At 35.4% G+C, this 22,119-nt stretch overlaps 1 protein-coding gene across 1 annotated transcript in view; it reads right to left on the bottom strand.

Moving 5' to 3' along the window:
- Positions 1 to 484: 484 nt before the first annotated feature.
- Positions 485 to 22,119, bottom strand: part of LOC145668591 (uncharacterized) — a 30,098-nt gene continuing 8,463 nt past the window's right edge. Inside the window, exons 3-7 of the mRNA XM_081736647.1 lie at positions 17,573 to 17,703; positions 16,252 to 16,354; positions 9,736 to 10,021; positions 8,270 to 8,323; positions 485 to 660 (exon numbers count right to left, since the gene is read on the bottom strand). Of these exons, the coding sequence (XP_081592773.1) occupies positions 485 to 660; positions 8,270 to 8,323; positions 9,736 to 10,021; positions 16,252 to 16,354; positions 17,573 to 17,703 (750 nt within the window). The remainder of the gene's footprint in view (positions 661 to 8,269; positions 8,324 to 9,735; positions 10,022 to 16,251; positions 16,355 to 17,572; positions 17,704 to 22,119) is intronic.

Raw genomic sequence — 22,119 nt, 5'->3', positions numbered from 1 at the left:
GGATCTTCAATGGCTTGGCTTGAAACAGTGAGTGGTAGGATTTCCATAAAGCCCTTGTCTTTGTGAAAATCCTATCCTGGGCACAAACTCGCAGTCACACTTGGATAGATATCATTTAGTAGACCACCTGTTTAGGCATCTTACAATACATATTTGGCTCTGAAGTCAACGTTTGTCGAATAATTGTTTTAAGATTCGACCGCTTTTCTTTGTAGTATCTATCATTCTATCTTATCTTCTGCGCGCCTCTGTCTTTTCTCTAGCTATCTCTATTCTCTTCTCTTAAAATTTTTTTAACCTCCCTCCTCTTGTTTTAACTTGTCAATTCATGTAACCATTTAACATATCTGATTTGAACTTAGATATTCATTTGGAGATGTTGCAAGATATAATCCGTAGGGTTAACTACTTTCGTTATATATCAAGGGGCCGTTTCCATCGCTAGTTGACCGCTGTAGTTGTGAGCGATCTCCCGGTATACGATTTAACTTTGCTTCCGTTTCCTCCACCATTCCTGACTAAATGCTTCGAGCTTCACCTTTGTAGTACTCGTCGTCTCCATTCTTGTTTCAATGCAGCGCCATAGAGATAAATTTTCTGTGTAAACATATGGGCCCATGAATGTTTGTAAAATTAAGGTTTCACCATCTGGATTGCGAACTAGGAAAAATTTTTAGTATTATAGATCAGTTCACGTACCTGCCTGATTGATACCCTTAATGTCTATTATTTTGAAACCTTTAAGGATGTAAGCATGTTTATAATATCTCGAGGTTACCCATTGTATGGTCGGCTTTATTTCGTGGTAAATGATGTAGTGGTGCAATCTTAGAATTTTGAGCGGGGTAATCAATTTGAAATTGTAAGAAAATTACTAAATATGTGTATATTGAATTATACATATGTAATAAATGTACGTGTGATACTGAAGAAGATCGAATGATGTTGAAATACCTTGACTGATGTAAATAAAGGGTTTTGTCACCTAACCCGAACGGTTGCCTTTGTTGTCATAATTTCATAAAGTCGAAGAATGTAAAACGTAAATTTGGAATATTCGGCCATATGTTTAAATATCGTCCTTGGTTTTGTAATGTGATAATTTATATGTGCATATTAACATCTTAATATTATCTCATTAATCGCATGCTGCATGTAAATAAGGCAGGTTATCGTAACTCGGAACTACCATAAAATATATCCTTAATTCCGGGACCTGGAACCTTACCATATACTCCTATTTCAATTCCTTTGTCATGTTCAAATTTTCAAAACCCAAGTAGTGTTCCATCTCAGTGATCGTGATCTTAATGCAAAAGTGACTAGTAATATATGTAATACTATACCAAGTATCCTTCAACTATTATAACAAACCCGTACGAATTCGTGAAAAATCTTTTCTCTAAATTGTACAAATATGTCTGCATCTGAGACTTAAGTGATATGAAGTGATTTGACGAAATAAACTAAATAATGAGATGAGTGATTTAGTCAAATTGAATCTAATGACAGAAATTTAAGTTTTCTTCTTAATTTACGAACGGATGTACGTAGATATATGAATAATTATATAGACTGAATATGTGTTAGTCGCAAATAAACATCACGTCATGTGTGTACTCAAATAAAGATGAACTACGTGCATAGACGCTAAATAGGTGAAATATAGACACGTGAAATAATACCTTATCTGAAACGACGAGAAAAGGACTCGTTTGACAATTAAAAAAACTCTTAATATGCGAGGTATGATTTAACATTACGAATCTATATATATAAAAGAGAACGCACAAATCCTTTGTGAACTCATCACGCTAATACGGCTGAACCAATTTCTTTCATTTTTGGGGGGTTATTAGGATTTGGACCCTAGATGGTTTTTATCATATCACTTTAATTTTTAATTACCAGTGTCTTGAGATAATTGACCATTCAAGTGTCCATACGTACAAATCCTTTGTTATTAGTTCATCATAGGTAAAAATAAACGTATTTATATGCAACCCGCATGACCATGTGACTCGGCGGGTTAACATAAATGACAGGCGCTATAATTTTAACATTTACTGGAATCTACTATGGTTTTTATCATATCACTTGAAAGCGAAAAAGTAAAAATTATCTAAGTAACAAAGTTTATTGCGTTCCGGGGTGACCGCAGCGAAGCGGGGCGGGTTAACATAAATGACAGGCGATATAATGTTAACATTTACTGCAATCTTCTATGGTTTTTATCATATCACTTGAAAGCGAAAAAGTAAAAATTATCTAAGTAACAAAGTTTATTGCGTTCCGGGGTGACCGCAGCGAAGCGGGGTGAACGCTGCTAGTGTTTAATATATATTTTCTTATTTCTTTCCAACTTTGAATCGGTTCTGAGGCAAGCCGAAACAACAGGACAAGCTGGAGATAATAAGTTTCTTCAAAATTTCAAGAACTCCGATTTGTGGAATATATGTGTATCATTTGAATTTTTTTCTTTCCTTGATTAACTCAAACATGTGTTCGACCTTCACCAAGTAAAATCAGTTACTGGATGAAAGTTGTTTAACGCTCAGAAAAACAAATAAATGATTAAATTAGTACTTCTCATCATGTGTGCTGGCTCAGGGTAACTTCAACTTGTGCAGTTACCTGGATCTAGGTCAAAGTCGTATGAGGGAACATGTGTCTCATCAGGAACAGTTCAGAATTGATTCTCGAATAATAAAATTTGGATATGAAGCACCTTTTAATATCTATTTAAGCTTCCTTACTATATTTCAATAATTATCCGTATTTCTTTATTTCTATTTTCTTCTTTCTCTTCCTATTTTATCTTCTGTATTAACCATAGACTATCAAAAATCCCTTTCCTGCAACGTTTTCTATTGGTCTCTCCCTATCGCCGACGTAATAGTTTCTTTAGAAGACCTTTCTAACCCTCTTTCTTCCTTCTATGTTCATTCTCCCTCTCCCTCTTCTACCTCCCTCTTGCCTGTAAAGCGCCACATTTCCTCCTGGTGGTGGAATGTAGAACTAATATTTTTCAGTATATCTCGCTTCTGTATGGCCGCATTAGGTTATTTACCGAATTTCAATGGAATACGTTGGTTACAGTCAGCGCTGGATCGCCGTGAATAGTGGCACTTTAATTGTAACCATCTTGTACTCTACCCCCGAAAATGCACTATGAGCCAATAGTTGCGGGGCTCGAGACGGATTCTTCTTCTGCTTCTCGTCGGGTCAGTGATCATCTTTCATTTATTTTGATGCAGCTTTCAGTGTTCCCTCTACTGAGACACACTTTTCATTTCCATATACTTTTTCTTCCCTATTTCTTGTATTATTTAGCCAGCATACTTCAATCACGGTCTTCCCTTAAATGTTTTTCCTTCTAGTTCTGCCATTTCCTCCATAGCAACTAACGTGATTCCTCCATACCTCATGATGTTTCGAATTATTAGTGATGCCCACGATACGAGACTAGAAGTAAGATTTTTCGTGTCCTTTTCTAAAACTCTTGTATCGTGTCTATTTCCGAAGAATTATTTCCAGTTTCGTCTCGACTCATGAAAAGGTTTTCTTGTCTCGGCTCGTTTTGTATATCTAAATGTTTTCAGAAGCTTTCCGCATTACGAGAGGTCCATAAAGGCTGTGATATAACAATATTTATTGTTGAAGTATTTTGTGTAATGACTTGCGTACCTTTAAACATTGATAAATTCTCTTCATTATGTTTGTACACTCATTTTATTAATTTATAGTTTTTTAGACTATAAATCGTGTAACACTAAAACAGTGTTTGAGATCTAAGATTAGGATGAATTAGTGTTGGCCACAAGATTGTCTCATTTTCGAGTCAAGAATTTTCATGTTTCTCGTTTCGTCTCGAATTAGAAAATGTATTTCTATATTCTCGACTTTCGTCTCGTTTTGAAGACGAGAATCGAGACGAAACCTGAAATTTCTCGTCTCGTAAGCAACATTACCAATTTTCCTCTCTTTTTCATTTCGAAATATTCTTAAGTTTATACGTTTCTTCTTCTACCATTTCCACTGGCCTTTCATTGGACACTTCATCCAGCTATCTAATTGTATAATTTCCTGCTACGCCTCATATCCAGACAAATTAATACACCATACATATGCTTTAATCAGTCTTTTCTTCAATTAAATGTCTTTGCTTTCTGATGGTAACTTCTATTCCTCTTCAAACACCTTCTACGTCTAAGCTATTCTTGATTTTCTTTGCATGTATTAGTTAGTTTACTCCTTAGTTTAGTGGTTCCCATTTAGTGTGTTCCACAGTCCCATAGGGAAGGGAGTGTCGAAAAATTTTAGGAAAAATTTTAGGCTGTAGGCCTACTAGTCATCATCTTCAACGGCAGCAACAACGAGCAATAATACATAATAGGATTCCACTATTAAATTATTATTATTATTATTATTATTATTATTATTATTATTATTATTATTATTATTATTATTATTATTATCAAAAATAAACAAGTACTTTTCGATGTTGGAGGCGTTCAGCGAAGTGTGTTGTCAGAAAAAGGTAGGAAACCACTACCCTAGGCAATAGAATTCCTGCAACTCTACCACAGAGTTGGCGTGGGTCAATGAAAACTTGACCCACGACCCACTGACCCACCACACACCGTGACCCACGACCCACTGACCCACCACCCACCATGACCCACTCTGACCCACGACCCACCATGACCCACCACCCACCGTGACCCACTCTGACCCACCACCCACTGTGACCCACCATAACCCACCACCCACCATGAACCACTCTCATCCACTTTGACCTACTCTGACTCCCAAAAATACATCGTCATCAACTCTGAACACGATCCACGGCCTCTTCTGAACTGACTAGAGAGTTTACACTTGTAATAAAACAAGACTGTGAAATTGTCACTAATCGGAGTTTGAATTTCTAGTCAATCGCTCAAGCACCACTCTGTTACAATAACGGTAGATCTGACCTTTACGATACAAAATGGTAAAGTGTTTGTCAGTGAGGAAATTGAAACAGTTGGAGGTGGGGGGAAATTAGTGTGTGCCTAAAATATACTTGTACTAAGAGAGTATTCTTGCAAGTGTTAATTTCTGAACGCATTCCACAAGAAACTTCTTTTCGTAGGAAAATACCCTGTACAATATGGAAAAGGTTATGGTTTCTCAGTTCACAGTATTTTTCTCACAAAATACTTGAAAAATCAGTTGTTCATAGGGTATAAAGGTGCTCGGGTACCCTATGTGAGAGCATCTCCATAAAGTATGCTCATAATTGTAATTTGTGTAATCACTAAAACACCACGTTAAATTTAAGTTAAAAATATGCATAATTACAATTATTATGAATATTTATTCCAAAGTAGTTTACCTAAAGCAAAGAAGAGACTTACTAAAAAGTAGGTACAAAGTTGAATAACACAAATAAGCCATTAGTAATGCAAGTATGCATTTTCCGTAACTCGTAATTTTCCACCTTAAAACAAATCTGAAATCGAATTTTTTCCTGTTGGTAACTTTTTGGCGGTAAATCATCCGCAGTGGAATGATGTCCATCCTTCAGCCAAGAAATAACTTGCTCGTCTACTTTGAGCTTGTCTAGCGGTGGGCCATTAGCATTGATGAACAACAAATTAGACAATGTTTGAGCACTTAATCTATTTCTAATATCAGTGATCTGTAAATTCATAAGGGGAAATCCCCGTTCGTACTCTGTCGTGGAAATTGATGATACTTCTACCCGATTTCTTCAACTTCTCATCGACAATCTACTTGTTAGACTTAAGTCTGATAACGATTTTTCTTGGTCAGTTTTGAAATACTCAGCAAGAAGTATCATCTCTCTATCACCATACATCTTTTCCATATCGACCATGTCAGTTGGCAATGTCGACCCATGGAGAACAGAAACTTCAGCTACCACGCCTTTGATAGGGAATCTTGTGAATAGATTATCAATTAAAGCCTGATAAACTGATGATTTCTTATTTGTTTATAAATTTAATTTTTGTAATTACACATGAAGGTTTGATACCATTACCAAGTTCCCTCCCCCGTCTAGAAAGCGAAAGGGAACGAGGTTTCTGGAGTGTTCAGAGGTGAATGGGAATTTCCCTCCTTCTTCAACTTCAATTACCACACTGCTGTTTGCCATGTGCCAAATTACGATGAATTTCAATTAAATTATCATAGTATAATTATTTCCTTGTTGAATTATCAATACCTTTCAGTGGAAAAAAGGATGAAATTTCAAAGTTCCAAATCAAAGTAAGTAAACCAACGTAAAGGGGGAAAAAAGTGTAAAATTTTCCATAAAATTATGCGTACAATCCAAACTTCAAATTTCCGTGTAATTAAGCTTACAGTACAGATTTTATGCCTATTTCTCTCACAACTTTATGGATTGATTACCCTGTGCTGTGAGCGCTCCATATAATAAACATAAGCTGCAGCATTTATTATAGCAGAAAGCAATGGATATATGGAGCCAAGCACTATATTTTTTGTTTCTGATTTTTTTTCTTAAATAACATCGATCGTTTTCGATCATTTTTACAAACCAACTCACTACCAATTTTCCATTTATAGAAAGTGCTCCCTCCCCCCCCCCCCCGCATAAAGGAGAATTTTTAAAAATGCAAAAATGCTAGGACACATTTTGTTTATTTTCAATAAAGAGTTAATACTCTGAATTTCAACTCCGTAAGTTTAACGGCTTGCGAGATACTCATCTTTTTTTTGCAAAAATTCGGATCCTCACTACCTCCTTAGGATATTATGCATTATAATAAAAGCAATATAACATCCCAATTTGGATTAAGGCCTAACTATATACCAAAAGTCATTCCATTTGACTTTGCAATTTTACCGTGATGATCAGGCACACATAGTTACATTCAATTTTTTATAAATAATTTATATATTACAGTGATTTTTTCCAGTAGTTAGCTCTAAAAACACTCAGGTCTCGAAAGCCAAGTTGTAGTGTAAGTCCGATTCCTATTATTACTATTAAAAATATCAATATCCAAAAGTGCCTGAAGTTCTTTTTTCATTTGGTTAGATATACTCCCCTCAGGTAAGTAGATAGAAACAAATGGAAAAGGAAGGGAAATGAAAGTCTTGAAGGTAAAACGGTGACAAATTTACCAGTCTTCAGAAGATACTGTCTACAATGCAGTGAGCAGAGTGGATCGGTAGATCATATTGAGTCGGGAGGTCGCAGTGGGTCAGGGTGGGTGGTGGGTCACAGTGGGTCACATGCTGTTGACCCACGACCCACTGACCCACTCAGAAAACTTGACCCACTTGACCCACTGACCCACTCCATCTCTGCTCTACCATCATGTTATCTCCTATTTTATCTTAATTTTTATTTTTGTTTCTTCTCTAGTGCATCTCATAACGTTTGTTTAGCACTTGTTGATGTTCATATAGAACGTGAAACAGGGTAGTTTGTACATAGTAAATGCAAAAAGATATTTGAATCATTTCTTGTTGTTGTTGTTGTTGTATAACGACACATGTCAAAGAAACCAAGTTTTGAGAAAAATGAGAAAAACTATACTACACAGCATAGTTTCTCCAAAAACTTCTATTTATTTTTAATATATCACGCATAGACAAGAACTTGACAGGTGCAGATATCTCACAAAATGTGTATCTACGAGTAGCAAACACAATATTGTCGTTAATTTTGTGTCTGACAAAACTTGACAGGTGACATTAAAAAAACTAATCATTTATATTTGTGTAAAAAGATAAATCCGAATTTGTCTTTTGAGTAAAAGTAAAATAATATTAGACCTGGTGTTACTTTTGGGGAAAAGAGTAGATTGCCTATTAGTTAATTCAAACTGCATTAAAAATTATTAATGAATATTTTCTTAGTTGTTATTGTATTAAACTCTCAGAATTTTAATGGGGGAATTTTAATGGTTAGCATATTGTACGTGAATTGAAACATGTTAAATATTATATCGTTATTGAAAGGAAGTACGTCTGCAATATTTAAGAGGAAAAGAGAAAGAGTAAATGGTAATTGAATTAAAAATTGAATGAAGTGAAAACAACTTAAATAAAATCGTCTATGAAAATATTTTGGACTCTATTCTAAGAAATCGAATGCTTTGAACAATCGTTCAAAGTAGATATGTCGTTTTCGACAACACTACGTCTAACATCTTTTGAGTACACTTGTCAGGTCATGTCTCTTATTAAATGCGATTTTAAAACTTATGTTACCCACTCACGTACTTACCAAAGTTTTCGGCAAAACAAAGTGCTCCTGTCGCGTTACATTCCTTATATATTCCTGAAATAAGGAGAAAATTATCATGAGTTTTTTTTATTAACATTGCTAATAGGTTACAACATTTAAACCATATTTATTATTGGATCAAAAGATCCCATATATTTCAGGCCAAAATTTTCTTATAGGCCTTACTTATATCTTGAGAACTACATATAATGTAGCCAAATCCAACTATCAGTTAACTCAGTATGATATGCTTATTCCGTGAAAAATACAAAAACTTGATTTAGGAACTATTCAAAAATTTTGTGGCCCCCTAATCCAAAAATGCATCAGAAGATCCAATATATTTAAATCAAAAATTTTCGTGTACGCCTTATATTTTAAGAACGACATATAGTGTAACCAAACCCGAGCTATCACTTAACTCAGTATGACGTGCTTATTCCGTTAAAAAAAAAAACGAAAACATAATTTAGGACCGTTGAAAAATTTTGTGGCCTCTGATTTACAAATGCATCAAAAGATCAAATATATGTCAATCAAAACTTTTCTTGTACGCTTTATATCTGGAAAACTACATATAGTGTAGCCATATCCAAGCTATCACTTACCTCAGTATAATGTCCTTATTCCGTAAAAAAAAAAAAAAAACGAAAACTCGATTTAGGGGCAGTTCAAAAATTTTGTGGCCTACGACCCAAAAACTAATTTTTAGCCAAGATCGCGATCATTTGATCCATTCTCTTTCGATCATTCCTATAATTCTTGTTGAAGTGTATTTTGCACATCTTTAAGTTTCCACAAACGGTCTTCATTATGTTCGTATAATCACTTGAATTGTCATGTATTTTGTGTTGTCTCGAGTTTGAAAATTACTTTTCTCTCGATTTCGTATCATCTCTCGTCTCTGAGTAATACTACTCTAAGAGATAAGAAATTTTCGTTGTATTTTGTGAAAAAGGCAGCCAATTTTGTTAATATTTCTTATAGTTATTAACTAAAGCATAAGATTATTTAATTTAAGAAATGGAATCGAGTAGATGTAGTGTGATGGCGCCATACCTCTCATTTCGTTTCTAATATTTTCCTCTCTTATTCTTTTCAAAATTTCCTTAACACTTACCCATTTTATCCAGTTAATTTTCTTATTCTTCTTCACATCCACTTTTGAAAAGTTACTTATTTCTCGTCGATTTTAATCAGTGTCCATGATTCTACGCAGCAATATTTCACCAAAAAAATCATTTCATTATTCTTTCAAAAAAATCGCAAAATGTATTTTAACCTTCATTCAGACTTCTTTGACGTTCCTACTTATTACTTTCTTATGTAGTATGGCTTCACACCTTCCCTAACACCTTAACAATACAATCGTATCTTCTTATATTTTAATATATATTTTAAAATTACAAAGTTCTCTTAATTATATGAATTCTCCATGCGATATGTATAGTATAATAAATACAAACCTGTGAACGCAAATAGTGGAGGAGCACAGCCGCATTTCTCAAATAACGGTTGATATTTGCATTGCATCTCACACCCAAGAGGCGTGTAGATTGGACTTACATCATAGCTTAACTCATCTCGGAATAGACATTTTCTTTGACGAAGTGTCAACTCCTTAATAGAAGGTGTACTTACAGTTGCTATTAGCACCAGATCATAAATAAAGAAATTATAGTCTCTTGTAGATGAGTACACCATGTAATTCGTTGCCAGTTGAGGAAACTCATACGGGGAACTAACGAATATCTAACAAAAAAAAAGAAAATATATATTCTAGTATAGAAAAAGAAAATATATTTTTTTTCTGTTACAAAAATAACCTTCATAATGAACTTCTACGTAGTTATTTCATTACATAGACACACTTATATGTGAAGAAATAGTGGAATTTTCTGTTTTTGAAATTGATAAATTCACAAAGGTTTCTTTTCGCTTTCTTGTTAGATTTTAAACAATGGGATGAGATATTTGTACTCTACGAACTGGATCTACGTTCTCTGTAGTTTACTTATACACACACACACACAGAGAGAGAGAGAGAGAGAGAGAGAGAGAAAGAAAGAGAGAAACACTATGTAAATATTTACTTGCGAACTAGGAAATAGAAAATTTTCCGGTTCCCGAAAGCTAACTGGAAAATTATAATTTGTTGCTGCCTAACTTTCTTCTACAATAACTCAATTTTATAGCTCAATGTGTAGTCAAATATAGTGGAAATTTTTCCACCTAACATCACTATACATAATATTCAAAATTGTTCGCTTTCCACTATATTTGACTACCATAACTATGATAGGTTTTTCCATTTATTTCTACATCGTAATGAGTTTTCCAATCCATCAATATTCCTTTCACTTGTTTCTACGTAGCAATAAAAGTTTCCGGTTCACAAAAATTTGTTTTACTTTTTTGCTTCCAAATGAAAAATTTCCGACTCATAAAAATTTTGTCAGCTTTTCCATACACGACACAAAATATTTAGATTCATGAAAAATTGTTTCACTTGTTCCTACATAGTAGTGGAAATTTTCTGGACCATGAAAATTTTATATTCATGGTCACGATCTTTCATTTTCTAACATTTCTATATATGAATTCAATCAATTTTATGGTTGATGAGAAATTGTTACTCGATCACTGATATTTGTTTAGAACGGAAAATTTTCCGGAAAAATATAGGGGGGATTTTTTTCTCACATCACTAGTTGTATTTCCAACCACTCTTTTAGCTTCTGTTGCGTCCTGGTCAAATTTGCGACCAATATGAAGCACGTCGTTAGTGTGTTCGTGCTTATGAGTCTCACCGAAGACGAATTTGTATGGCTGTCTGTTTGCTGTACGTTTATGTTGTTCCACGATTGCAGTTCACCTCCCCAAAGCTTGACCTTCAGTTGTCATCAAACATCGAATAGTATGTGAATTCAACAAGAATACCAGTAGAAGTTTGGAGCGTTGTCAGAACACTGCTCCTATTTTAATGTGTTTTATAAGGACGCTTCGAAACGTAAGAATATTATGCTGGCTTTGCCTTCGCCACAGACAAGAGGAGTTCGGAATTAAGTCTGCATGACCTGTGTTTAGTATTCACTGCTGAACTTACAGCAATTAAGATTGCTCTCGATCACGCAGTTCAAATTTCTCCGCGTCGCGTGCTTATCTGCACTGAGTTGCAAAGCTTTATTGAAAGCTTTTAGAATGTTTGTAGTAAACACGCCCTAATATAAGACGTTCTTTTGAGATACTATCAGCTACAAGCCAGTAGCGGTTCGTGGTCTGTAAAAGTACCGGTTGCAGTTGCAATATCAAAGGTATGTAGTTACGCGCAAGTGTTCCCGTCCCCGCAGCATTCTTGAGTCTTATCCAAAAAATATTTAGGAAATATGAAGAGGAAAGTCCTTATAAGCTCCATTTGTATATATTTTGATTAAAGTGTATTCTTTAATATTGATTTAATATATAAGTTATTTCTTTTTTTTTTTCAAACAACCGCTATCAATGTACGTTTATACACTATTTATATACAAAAACTTCTACGTTCATGTTATTGAACAAGAGATAAATGGAATATATAGCATCTGCTGTAAGCCATAAATGATATCGTTAACCCAAAAAGAAGAAGAAAGCAAGAAAATTGCATATATTCATGCACACAGTTAAACAAAATTATTTAATTAAGTAAACTATGCATTATTTTAAAATGGAAGGTCTTTCTTTGTTCTTTTCGAGCTTCAAATTTTTCTATGACTTCATTGAAATCTGAAATGCTGCTTGCCAAGTTTTTCTGAATAGAAAGCATCGCTACTGCAAAGAGTTCATTTTCAGTAACTACGTATTTTTGTCTGCTGTTCTATTATAAAGAAGCATGAAATATAAGATTTTTCCTTCGAAAATGAAAAAAAAAAATAATAGTTTAACACTCCAGCAATTTAGGCTAAAGAAGACAGATGCGTATTGAAAGTGAATAATTTGATATTAATTTTTTATGCTCTCCGCCGGAAATCGAACACGGGATCATGTGCACGAGCAACACACATCTAGGAATTAGACCAGTGGTAAGACATTCTCTTCGAGTCTCGATCGCCCCCCGCCCCCAGAGTAGGATATTTTTTATTTTAAAAATAAAATATATCCCAAGAATTTTTACCTTTGTATTATAAAGTAAAATAAAATCTATTGACTTCGAACGACCGCCCTCCCCCAAATATTCAGCTTGGATCCGCCCCTGCTACCACCAGACGCGTATTTGCTCTTTGCAAGTTTCTGTTTGGTGACAACTTCTTTCTTCCAAGCGTCTATATCTCACTCAACCTATCAATTGAGTCAAGCGCTGCCAAACGGTGGAATCCGTAACTACTACAGAAGCTGACTATATACCAGTTGCAACGAAATAGCAAATGGAAACGCGTAATACGGGAGGATAGCAGCGATGCAAGAATAAATCCACTTCCTCATGTTAAGAGATAGGAGCTCGATGCCATATGCTCAATGTTACTGCTTCCAGTGGCAACGCTTGCTGCCACTGGATTTGTATATCACTCTCTTTCTTTCAGTTTTTTTATTATTTTTTAAGAAATGCATCAATACTGCTTTGCGCTCAAGAACAAAGGTTTATTTTTTACTGATACACTACTTTAATACTTAAAAACATCTTTAGTATTAAAGAAATATCCGGTTGCACAACCATGCAACATATAGTACCAGCCGCCACTGCTACAAGCATAGTACTGTGTCGTCGTTGTTTGCTGGGTGCAGAGATATATCAGCATTATCGGAAACGAGCGAGCCAGCACAGCAGGCAAGAACTTTGTATTCGTAGAAGTTATATTGAAGCACTATCTTCCTTGATCAGATCTAACAGTAAGTAGTTGTTTCCTCCAGTGGATGCATTCTCAATAGCAAGCGGATTGGAACCAGGTCAATGAAAATAAACTTCCTTCAGTAAAATCTCTTTTGAGCAATTGGTGGACGTAGCCGAGATTAATTGATCCTGATATGCTTGCGTATTGGACACATTCCTATTTAATGGGTGATGCTAACATCCATATTGTGACGACTGTATCGTATCGTCCTACTGAATGTCCCGCACATTCTTCAACAATGTCCAGAAAACTCAGATGTCAGAGAACGTCTAGGAATCTCTAATACCCTCTCACAAGTAAGGGACCATATGGTTGTCGCGCAAATCAGATGCAGACATACGCCATCTGATTGAGCATGAAAAGATATGGAGAACACAGAAATTTAAGGTGCTAAGGGCCATCGAGAGCGGAGTGAGGGAAGAGGAAACATTGAATGTCGGCAAAATTGAAGAAAGTCAGGAATGAAGGAAAAGTTAATTTCTTGCAAACAAGGAAAGAAAGTCAACCAAAAGAAAGAAACTAAACATAACAAGGGCATCAAGGACGAAGAAAGATCATAATCAGGGTTGCCATCCGGACCACAGTGTTGCCAGCGTTGCATAACATTGATATGGAAAATATAGCACAGTATAGCAATTCATGCACTAGGAAAAATATTAGTAACACAAAAGAGAACTGAAAACACTCTGTACACGTGCGTAAAAAGGTTTAACGATAGTCGTGAGTGAATAATGTACATGAGGGAGAACAAATATAGATATGAAAGTGAAGGGGGTACACGTGATAACACAGAAACGAAAGTTTTTGGGAGCATCGTTCCATGATGATGATGATGATCGTTCATCACAGATACATTAGTGTTCCCCAGTATTAATGTGTGGCAACGTGAGAACTTTCTCCGCCTTCAGTCATTTGTTCATTGCCAGTTTTCCTCTAGGCGATTAAAAAGATGATACGCTTTGCGTTTTTCAAATGTGGCTACTCCAATGAACATCCTGGACAGTTTGAAACACCTTCCGCATATTGCTTTGAAAAATGACTCACAGAGGAATGCTGCAGAGACGCGTATGACCAGCTTGCTTTCATCCGCTGTGCTCACTGCGAGAAATGTTTGTGTGTTGACCACGCATTCATTCGTGATCTTCACGTCAATTGCAATTAAACTACAAATGGTGCGTACTGTTCTCTATTTTCCTCCATTTGTATTCACGCGGGTGTAATATTCACTCACGACTGCGTTAAACCTTTTTACGCACGTGTACAGAGTCTTTTCAATTGTCTTTTGTGTTACTAATATTTTTCCTAATGCATGAATTGCTATACTGTGCTATATTTTCCATATCAATGTTAATCAACGCTGGCAACACTGTGGTCCGGATGGCAACCCTGATTATGATCTTTCTTCGTCCTTGATGCCCTTGTTATGTTTAGTTTCTTTCTTTTGGTTGACTTTCTTTCCCTGTTTGCAAGAAATTAACTTTTCCTTCATTCCTGACTTTCTTCAATTTTGCCGACATTCAATGTTTCCTCTTCCCTCACTCCGCTCTCGATGGCCCTTAGCACCTTAAATTTCTGTGTTCTCCATATCTTTTCATGCTCAATCAGATGGCGTATGTCTGCATCTGATTTGCGCGACAACCATATGGTCCCTTACTTGTCAGATTTTGAAAAATAATGTGATTTTTAGTGACTGCATTATCATTCTTCGAATCCCGATTAACCGAATTTCCAGGTTAATCGAATTACTTTATTTTAAGAAAATTTACTTGTGTTTCGTATTTTAAAAACTGCTCAGAAGCGTTCATGTAATGTTGAGAAGGAGAAAATAGGGTGATATTGAGCGTTTCTTACTTGTTGCTTTATGAAACCCCAGAGAGCATTGTCTGGTGTCGTCAGATCGATCACACAACGCAGGAATTACGAGCAGCTGTGGAACACGTCTTCACCCTCGTGACTCTAGTGTATCTCCACAAAATAATATCTGCGAGAACTTGGGGCAGAATTCAGCTGTGTTACACATGGATGGTGATCGTACCGACGTTTATGACTCTTAAGACTCTTAAGACTTCAAGGTAACTGTGTACAAACATTCTACCATAACTAACACTATACTATTGAAACTAAAGGGGGGAGTACGCCCACTTCCGGACTACAATGTAGATATGAATATTCATTTCTTCTAGTTCTGTATTCCAACTTCTATCTTCGGCTTTCTCGAGAAGCTTTTTAAAGTAGTTTTAATAAATCTTTACGCTGATGTTCAACTTTATGTTCCTACCTCTCTATGTGAAGCTCTTTTATTATATCACATGTACTTATGTGACTTTTGCTTACAAAGAAAGTGATACGATAAGAGAAATGTACAGGGAGTTAGATGTTCCTCGTTTATATTGATTCCTTCTCTCTTCCAGTTCAGAGACGGAAGCATCTCTCTAACGTAAATATTTTGTGGAAAAACCTTGTTACATATAGGCTTACAGTCATACCATCGTATCTCCTTATTCATACTGTTTTTGAATTGCCAAAATAGTTGGATACTCGCACTTGTTTGTTTATAGATGTTACAAATACCTTTGATGTAGACTTGTTCGAAACTACTAAGGTCAAGAATATCAGTAACCGATGAAGTTATCAGCAAGTCCGATACTTTTTCATAGTCACTTAAAGAATAACACTAGAATAATTCACACTGGCTTCACCTATCAACCAGTTCTTTCACTACTTAATATGATCACTTGTACTATATTCACTCCTTAGTCCAATCTGTTCTCTTGTTACGGTGAAGTCTAATTGCCTTCTTAATCGATGCGTCAGTCAGAAACGCATCTTTTAAACGAACAGATCTCTGCAAAATAGATTAAAACCCTAAAACCCTCGATACTATGAGAAAACTGGACATGCAATTATCATTTTATCGATCTCTGTAGATGCACGCTAATCTAGTGTACCAAAGTCAAATAACAGAAAGGTAATTTTCGGTTTGCTGAAAACAAGTGCACTGAGTGAAAAACCTATCGCCACTTCCCATTCAAATATTTTCAGAATAGCTACAATTGACATCTCTCTTTGAAGTAAAATATCAAAATAGTAAAAATTTGCTCTTTATTAAATACTTACCCTGAGGCCGTTAGGTGCGAACGCAAGAAATAGAACAAATTGAGGATCACTCATGTCAAAGGTTTTCACTAGTTGCCTGGCGTCTGTGGAATCGTTGTTTTCCCTACAAATGTATAAAGTACATCACAAGATACTGTAAGTTCGTTTTAGCAAAGAAATTCTGCAAGAATTGATATTTGAAGGTACTATATGACTAGTTGCAGCGCATACTCTCAGCACATAAGGCGGATTTTCATGCCTGCGTTAGAACGGAAGTATCACATGTAGCGTATTCACCGTAAATTATTTTCGTTTTCATACATCCGTGCGTGTATTGCGCCAAATTACTACTCCCTAGCTAATGCGCATGCGTAAAATAGAAAGTTTGCGACTTCCACCATGTTAGTCAGTGAATACAATAGTGTACGCGCGCTACTTCCGTCAGGATTGAACAAATTTCTACTCTGACGCGAGTGTAGCGCGCCATCTCCGATGCGTGATTTCATTGGCTGTTTAGCACAATCGCTCGCAACTCACGGAGGTAAAGGACACATGAAAATCCGCCTTTACTCTTGAGTTCTAGCACATACTCTCAGATTTGTGGGAGATAACTTCTAAGTAAAAATTAGTTTCGATACACTCCTATCTAGCAGATTATAATTATAAATTCGTCTTCTGTTTTCATTAAATCACAAGCAACATTTCTTTTAGTTGGGTAAAACAAGATATTGTGCTTTCTATTGATGTCGGGGTTTGATTAAAACCTGTAACCTATCTTCAACTTCCCTCTGTACAAATAGAACTTCGTGGGCGAAAATGTTGGTTGATAGTTTAGCATTCCTTTCAGCACCGAGGATATAAGAGATGTGGGCCTGAAGCTTAACGTGGGATCAGAACTACATGAACTCTTACCGGGAATAGATCCCGTGTTTATCGTCCTAAGTTGAATATGCTAACAGTGATCTCCATAGGTGAAAATACTGTTGTTTCAACAAAATACTGTGAGGGGATACAGATCGTGTTTGTCAACTACTGTTCGACCTACCTGTTTGTATCATCCTCAAAGACAGGGGAGTATTAGCAACAGAAAACCTCTATCTTAATTTATTATGTCATTTCCACTTATATTATGTTCACATGAAATATATATTTTTGTTATTAGATGTTACCTATCCAAAGTATATCAGAGAAAACTAGGTTAAATTCGTTCAGATATCAGTAATAATGTATGGAACAAAGGCAGGGAGGAATATATAGACCATGAAGAGTCCCTTACATAGCAGTGCTTTGAAGTAGATCGATAGTTTAGTTATTAATCAATTAAATAATTAAAAATACTTACTTGGTTTCCAGGTATAGAGAAAAGAAAGAGTTGACACTAAAGCAAATTCCATGTTCAGATCTTAATGGCACCTTAGAATAGATTTCTTTTGTATAGAGACCAGATGGCGTGGTTTTCGGATTGTCTTTCACCTACAATAGGAAAACAAAATATTTTGTTACAATACACAGTATTATTTTGTCAATAGCTAAAAGACTAACTAACTAACTAACTCTATGGCCTATGGAACCCGAAGGTTCACAAAAGCTCTCCACTGACTTCTATCCTTAGCCAATTGGATCCAGTTTCTACTTTGTATTCCTATCTCTGCGAGATCATTCTTAATATTACCCTCCCGTTTGCGCCTAGGTCTTCCTAATGGTCGTTTTGCGATTGGTCTTCCAGTCAAGACTTTGAAAGTGTTTCTACTTTCTTCCATCCTGGCTACACGACCTGCCCACCTAAGCCTCCTACACTTGATCACCCTAACAATGTTAGGTAAACCCTGTAAATTATGTAGTTCCTGGTACAATTTTTGTCTTTTACTTTGACGATGCAACGTAGGGGAGGGAGAGGGGGATATATATATATATATATATATATATATATATATATATATATATATATATATATATATATATATATATATGTGTGTGTGTGTGTGTGTGTGTGTGTGAAAAAATAAAAACTAAAGTGAATGACTGTTTTTGTGACTTCATCGCTCTTGAACCATCCGATCAATCTCAATCAAATTTTCAACATAGATGAAGTTTAGCCCTGAGAGTGTTTTTATCATTTCACTTTGACGGTAAAACTTAAGGGTGGGGGGAGAAAGTTATAAAAATAAATAAAACTTAATAACTCTTGAACGACCCCACCGATCTCGGTCAAATTTTAAACATAGAAGGTTCGGGCTTGGGATGTTTCTCTATCATTTTACTTTGACGGAGAAACGTAGGGTTCGAGACGGAAAGTGGGAGGTATATATAAAAATTAAACAAACTTAATAACTCTTAAACCACCCGACCGATCTCAATCAAATTTTAATATAGAGGAGGTAGGGGCCTGTGATGGGATCCATCACTTCACTTTGACGGTGCAGCCAAGGGGGGAGAGGGGGAAATCTATTTTAAAAATGGAAATGAAAGTGGCTGTCTTTGAGACTTCATCACTCTTGAACCACCGTACTGATCTCGATAAAATTTTCAACAGAAATGAGGTTCGGACCTGGGATTTTTTTATATCACTTTGACGGTGCAGCTTCGGGGAGGGGATATAATTAAAAATGATCGAAAAATGACCGATATTAGTGTCGAATCTATAGTTTTCAGGGTGACTGAGAAGAACAGTGACATTTCCGACATTGTTTACATCCAAATTCACTCCCCCATCTTTGGGAGGAGGATATATATATATATATATATATATATATATATATATATATATATATATATATAATGGTCGAAAGTGTAACGATATTTGAATAGAAATGAATAGGCAGAGAAAAGAGAGAAAAATACTTTTTAAAAAAATGTTTTACAGGCCTTATAATTTCAGTGCAGTTTCGCAGCGCCATAGTGGCGGGAAATGGAACTAAGCTGCCTGTTGGTGGCTGGTTTGGACACGAGTGTCCATAGCTACTTCAAATGCCATGTGGATTACTTCTAACGCTAGTTGCATTAACATCGTGAAGTTAGATACAAGTTACGTGAATACATGGTTCGGAGGGACACAACCTTAAGTTGGGCTAGCACTTTGAATAGAAAGTCTGAGGTTAAGTGCAACCTTATATAACAGGCAATGAATAATGGTTATTGGGCATTATTCTATTTACAAAGGTCTCGTCGTTATAACCAAGTTTTGCGAAGTGGATTAGTGTTCCATATTGCTCAAAAAGTCTTTTCGAGTGATTTGGTGATTAGTTGGCCTATTTGGTAAATACATATGATCGTTAGATTGACCTTCCATAATATATAGAAAAGGATTTTCTCTTTGGTTCTCTTAAACATATTAATTTTTCTGTGAAGAAGTCTATGGCTGTATATATTATATGGAAGATTATTAATTCAAATTGAAGCACCTATACTTGAGTTGTAAAAGGAATGAACAGTTTTATACTTTTGGTAAGTTACCCATTTATATACATTGAATATACAGTATTATATTTGATAAGCAAATCGACTAAAATAGTAAGCTGTTCATTGATAGATATCAGATATTTAAATTATGCTATACTGTTAGAGTTTGTAATATATATCTATTTTTCAAGTTTTGGCATATATAAAAATTTTGAATCATATGCAACCTTTTCTTTCCCATACAAAAAAAAAATCAGTAAATTCATTTTATTTAGTAACCAGAAATATGATGAGTTATCTCTATTTGAATCTCTTCGTACTTTATTTAGCTTTACAAAATCAGAATTATATTACTATAATGACTTTCAGTCGATTAACCTTTCTAGTGTAGTGAGTTTTGTAGGACCACTTTACTTGTCCCGAATTCACTTCCACACAACGATTCCTCTACTCCTATTCATTAGGACGGGGTATGTTGGAAAAGTGACCAATATTAATGTCGAATCCATAGTTTTCGGAGTATCTGAGTTGAACAGTGACACTTCTGATCCTGTTTACATCCAAATTTAGCCCCTCAACTTGGGGGAGGGAAGGGAGGATACATATTATATATATATATATAAATGATCGAAAATAACCGATATCAGTGTCGAAGAGTTACACTTACGATGCTATGCCCTACAATATGGGAAGGGGGATATATAAAATCATCATATTAGTACCGAGTCCATGGTTTGCGGGGTCGATGATACGGGCAGTTATATTTCCGATGCCGTTTCAATCAATGCCACTAAAAACAAAATAGCAGAGTTGTGGATTTAAAATTTTTATTTTAACATTCGAAGCGGGTAATCGATGTTAGTTTAAAATATATGTGAAATCATTCACATGAATAGAAATAAGCTTAAAAGCAAGTACTTGATTTTTGAAAATCTCTTATCAATGATGGTTCAAAATAAGACAGTACCATATCGTGATTACGAGTTGAAGTATTACTATTTTTGCGCATTATTAAGCCTTACTGGACACTTCGTTTCAGATTAGTTTCTAAGATTAAACATTTATATTGTTGTATGATATTCTTTCATGTGTGGTTGTTGCATTCTTGTTATTTGTTATTATTTATTTATTTATTTATTTATTTATTTCAATGTGTTCTCTTGGTAGTACAAGTTGTACTACCAAAAGAACACATTGAAATAAATGTACGAGCAGTAACCTTCAACTGTGCTCACTATTTCACCTGTTAGTGTTCTCAACATTATTGTCAATTCAGTACACACTACAATACACCTACCGTTTTTGGTTTATTTTAAAAATACACACCATATAGACATTTTCTTGAAACCCATTTACAAGATGATAGTAACTCAAACACAGAGCATCTTAACCATCAGTGTGAGTTATGTGAACCTTCACAAGATGTGTCTTATCTCCAGGTTTAGATCATCATAATGATATACACACTGGCTCAAATCCAGGGAGAATGAAGGGGACATGTCCCTTTCAATCTTGGAACTGGGGGGACTGTCTCCTCTAATAATCCGAATTGAAATGTGTTTTTTGGAGAGAAATATGATGATTTGTGTCCGATTGCCACAAAGGAAAGTGAGATGAAATTGACGTCTCCCCAGAATAAGCTCCAAATCTGCCCACCTCCCAGTGTTGAAGACACCTCTGCTTACCTGATTCCCGACAGCATTGTTTTTCAACTTCATAAATATTTTGAACATCGCTTTAAAAAATATGGGAACGGTCTTATCCCTCCCCCCAATGCTGAAGACAGATTTGTGCCGCTGGATCTACATCATAATGAACTACATAGATTGTAATGATGATGAACTAGATGATCATAATGATTGCTAACTCCTATTGGTTACTCAAAATGAAATCTTTAAGTTTTACTTCTCACGATTATGCCGGCTAGGCTAAAACAAAAGACGATGATGAGAAATGAATGCAATGGTGGAATGAATAAATGGGAGGAAACGCGAGAACCCCGACAAAATGAACTCTACAATATTAACACGAAACTCTGTGGGTCTGTTTTGCAGTTCTGAAGCTATTTCAAACTCTCTGGCCAGTGCGAATAGCAGCTGTTAGAAACTAACCACGAGATTAACGACAATGTTTGCAGCTAAGTGAAGAAATTATTACACAATGATTGTAATTCATATCCTATGTGAGTGTTTTATCCATCTTCACTTGTTTCCATGAATAATATTTTGGGCTATATCATTGGGCGCGCCTTTCTCAAAAATGGCAATGTTTATTTTGTGATATTTTATACTGTTTCATTTAGTAAGTTAATTATAATGTATCGTGTTTTATGTAATTCCTAACATTGACATCTTAATAAAAAATTTAAATTTCGTGTCACTTAATATCGGTATTGTTTTCTGTGAAGGTAGAATTAGAATAAATTTCCAAAAATTTGAGTTTTCAAAGCCTGAAGAACAAGAATCCTAATTCCAGAAAAATGACATTACG

The sequence above is a fragment of the Thermobia domestica genome, chromosome 1 (genome assembly GCF_964235325.1).
Source record: "Thermobia domestica chromosome 1, izTheDome1.hap1.1, whole genome shotgun sequence".
Taxonomy (NCBI): Eukaryota; Metazoa; Arthropoda; class Insecta; order Zygentoma; family Lepismatidae; genus Thermobia; species Thermobia domestica.
This window is presented reverse-complemented; position numbering and strand designations above follow the sequence as displayed.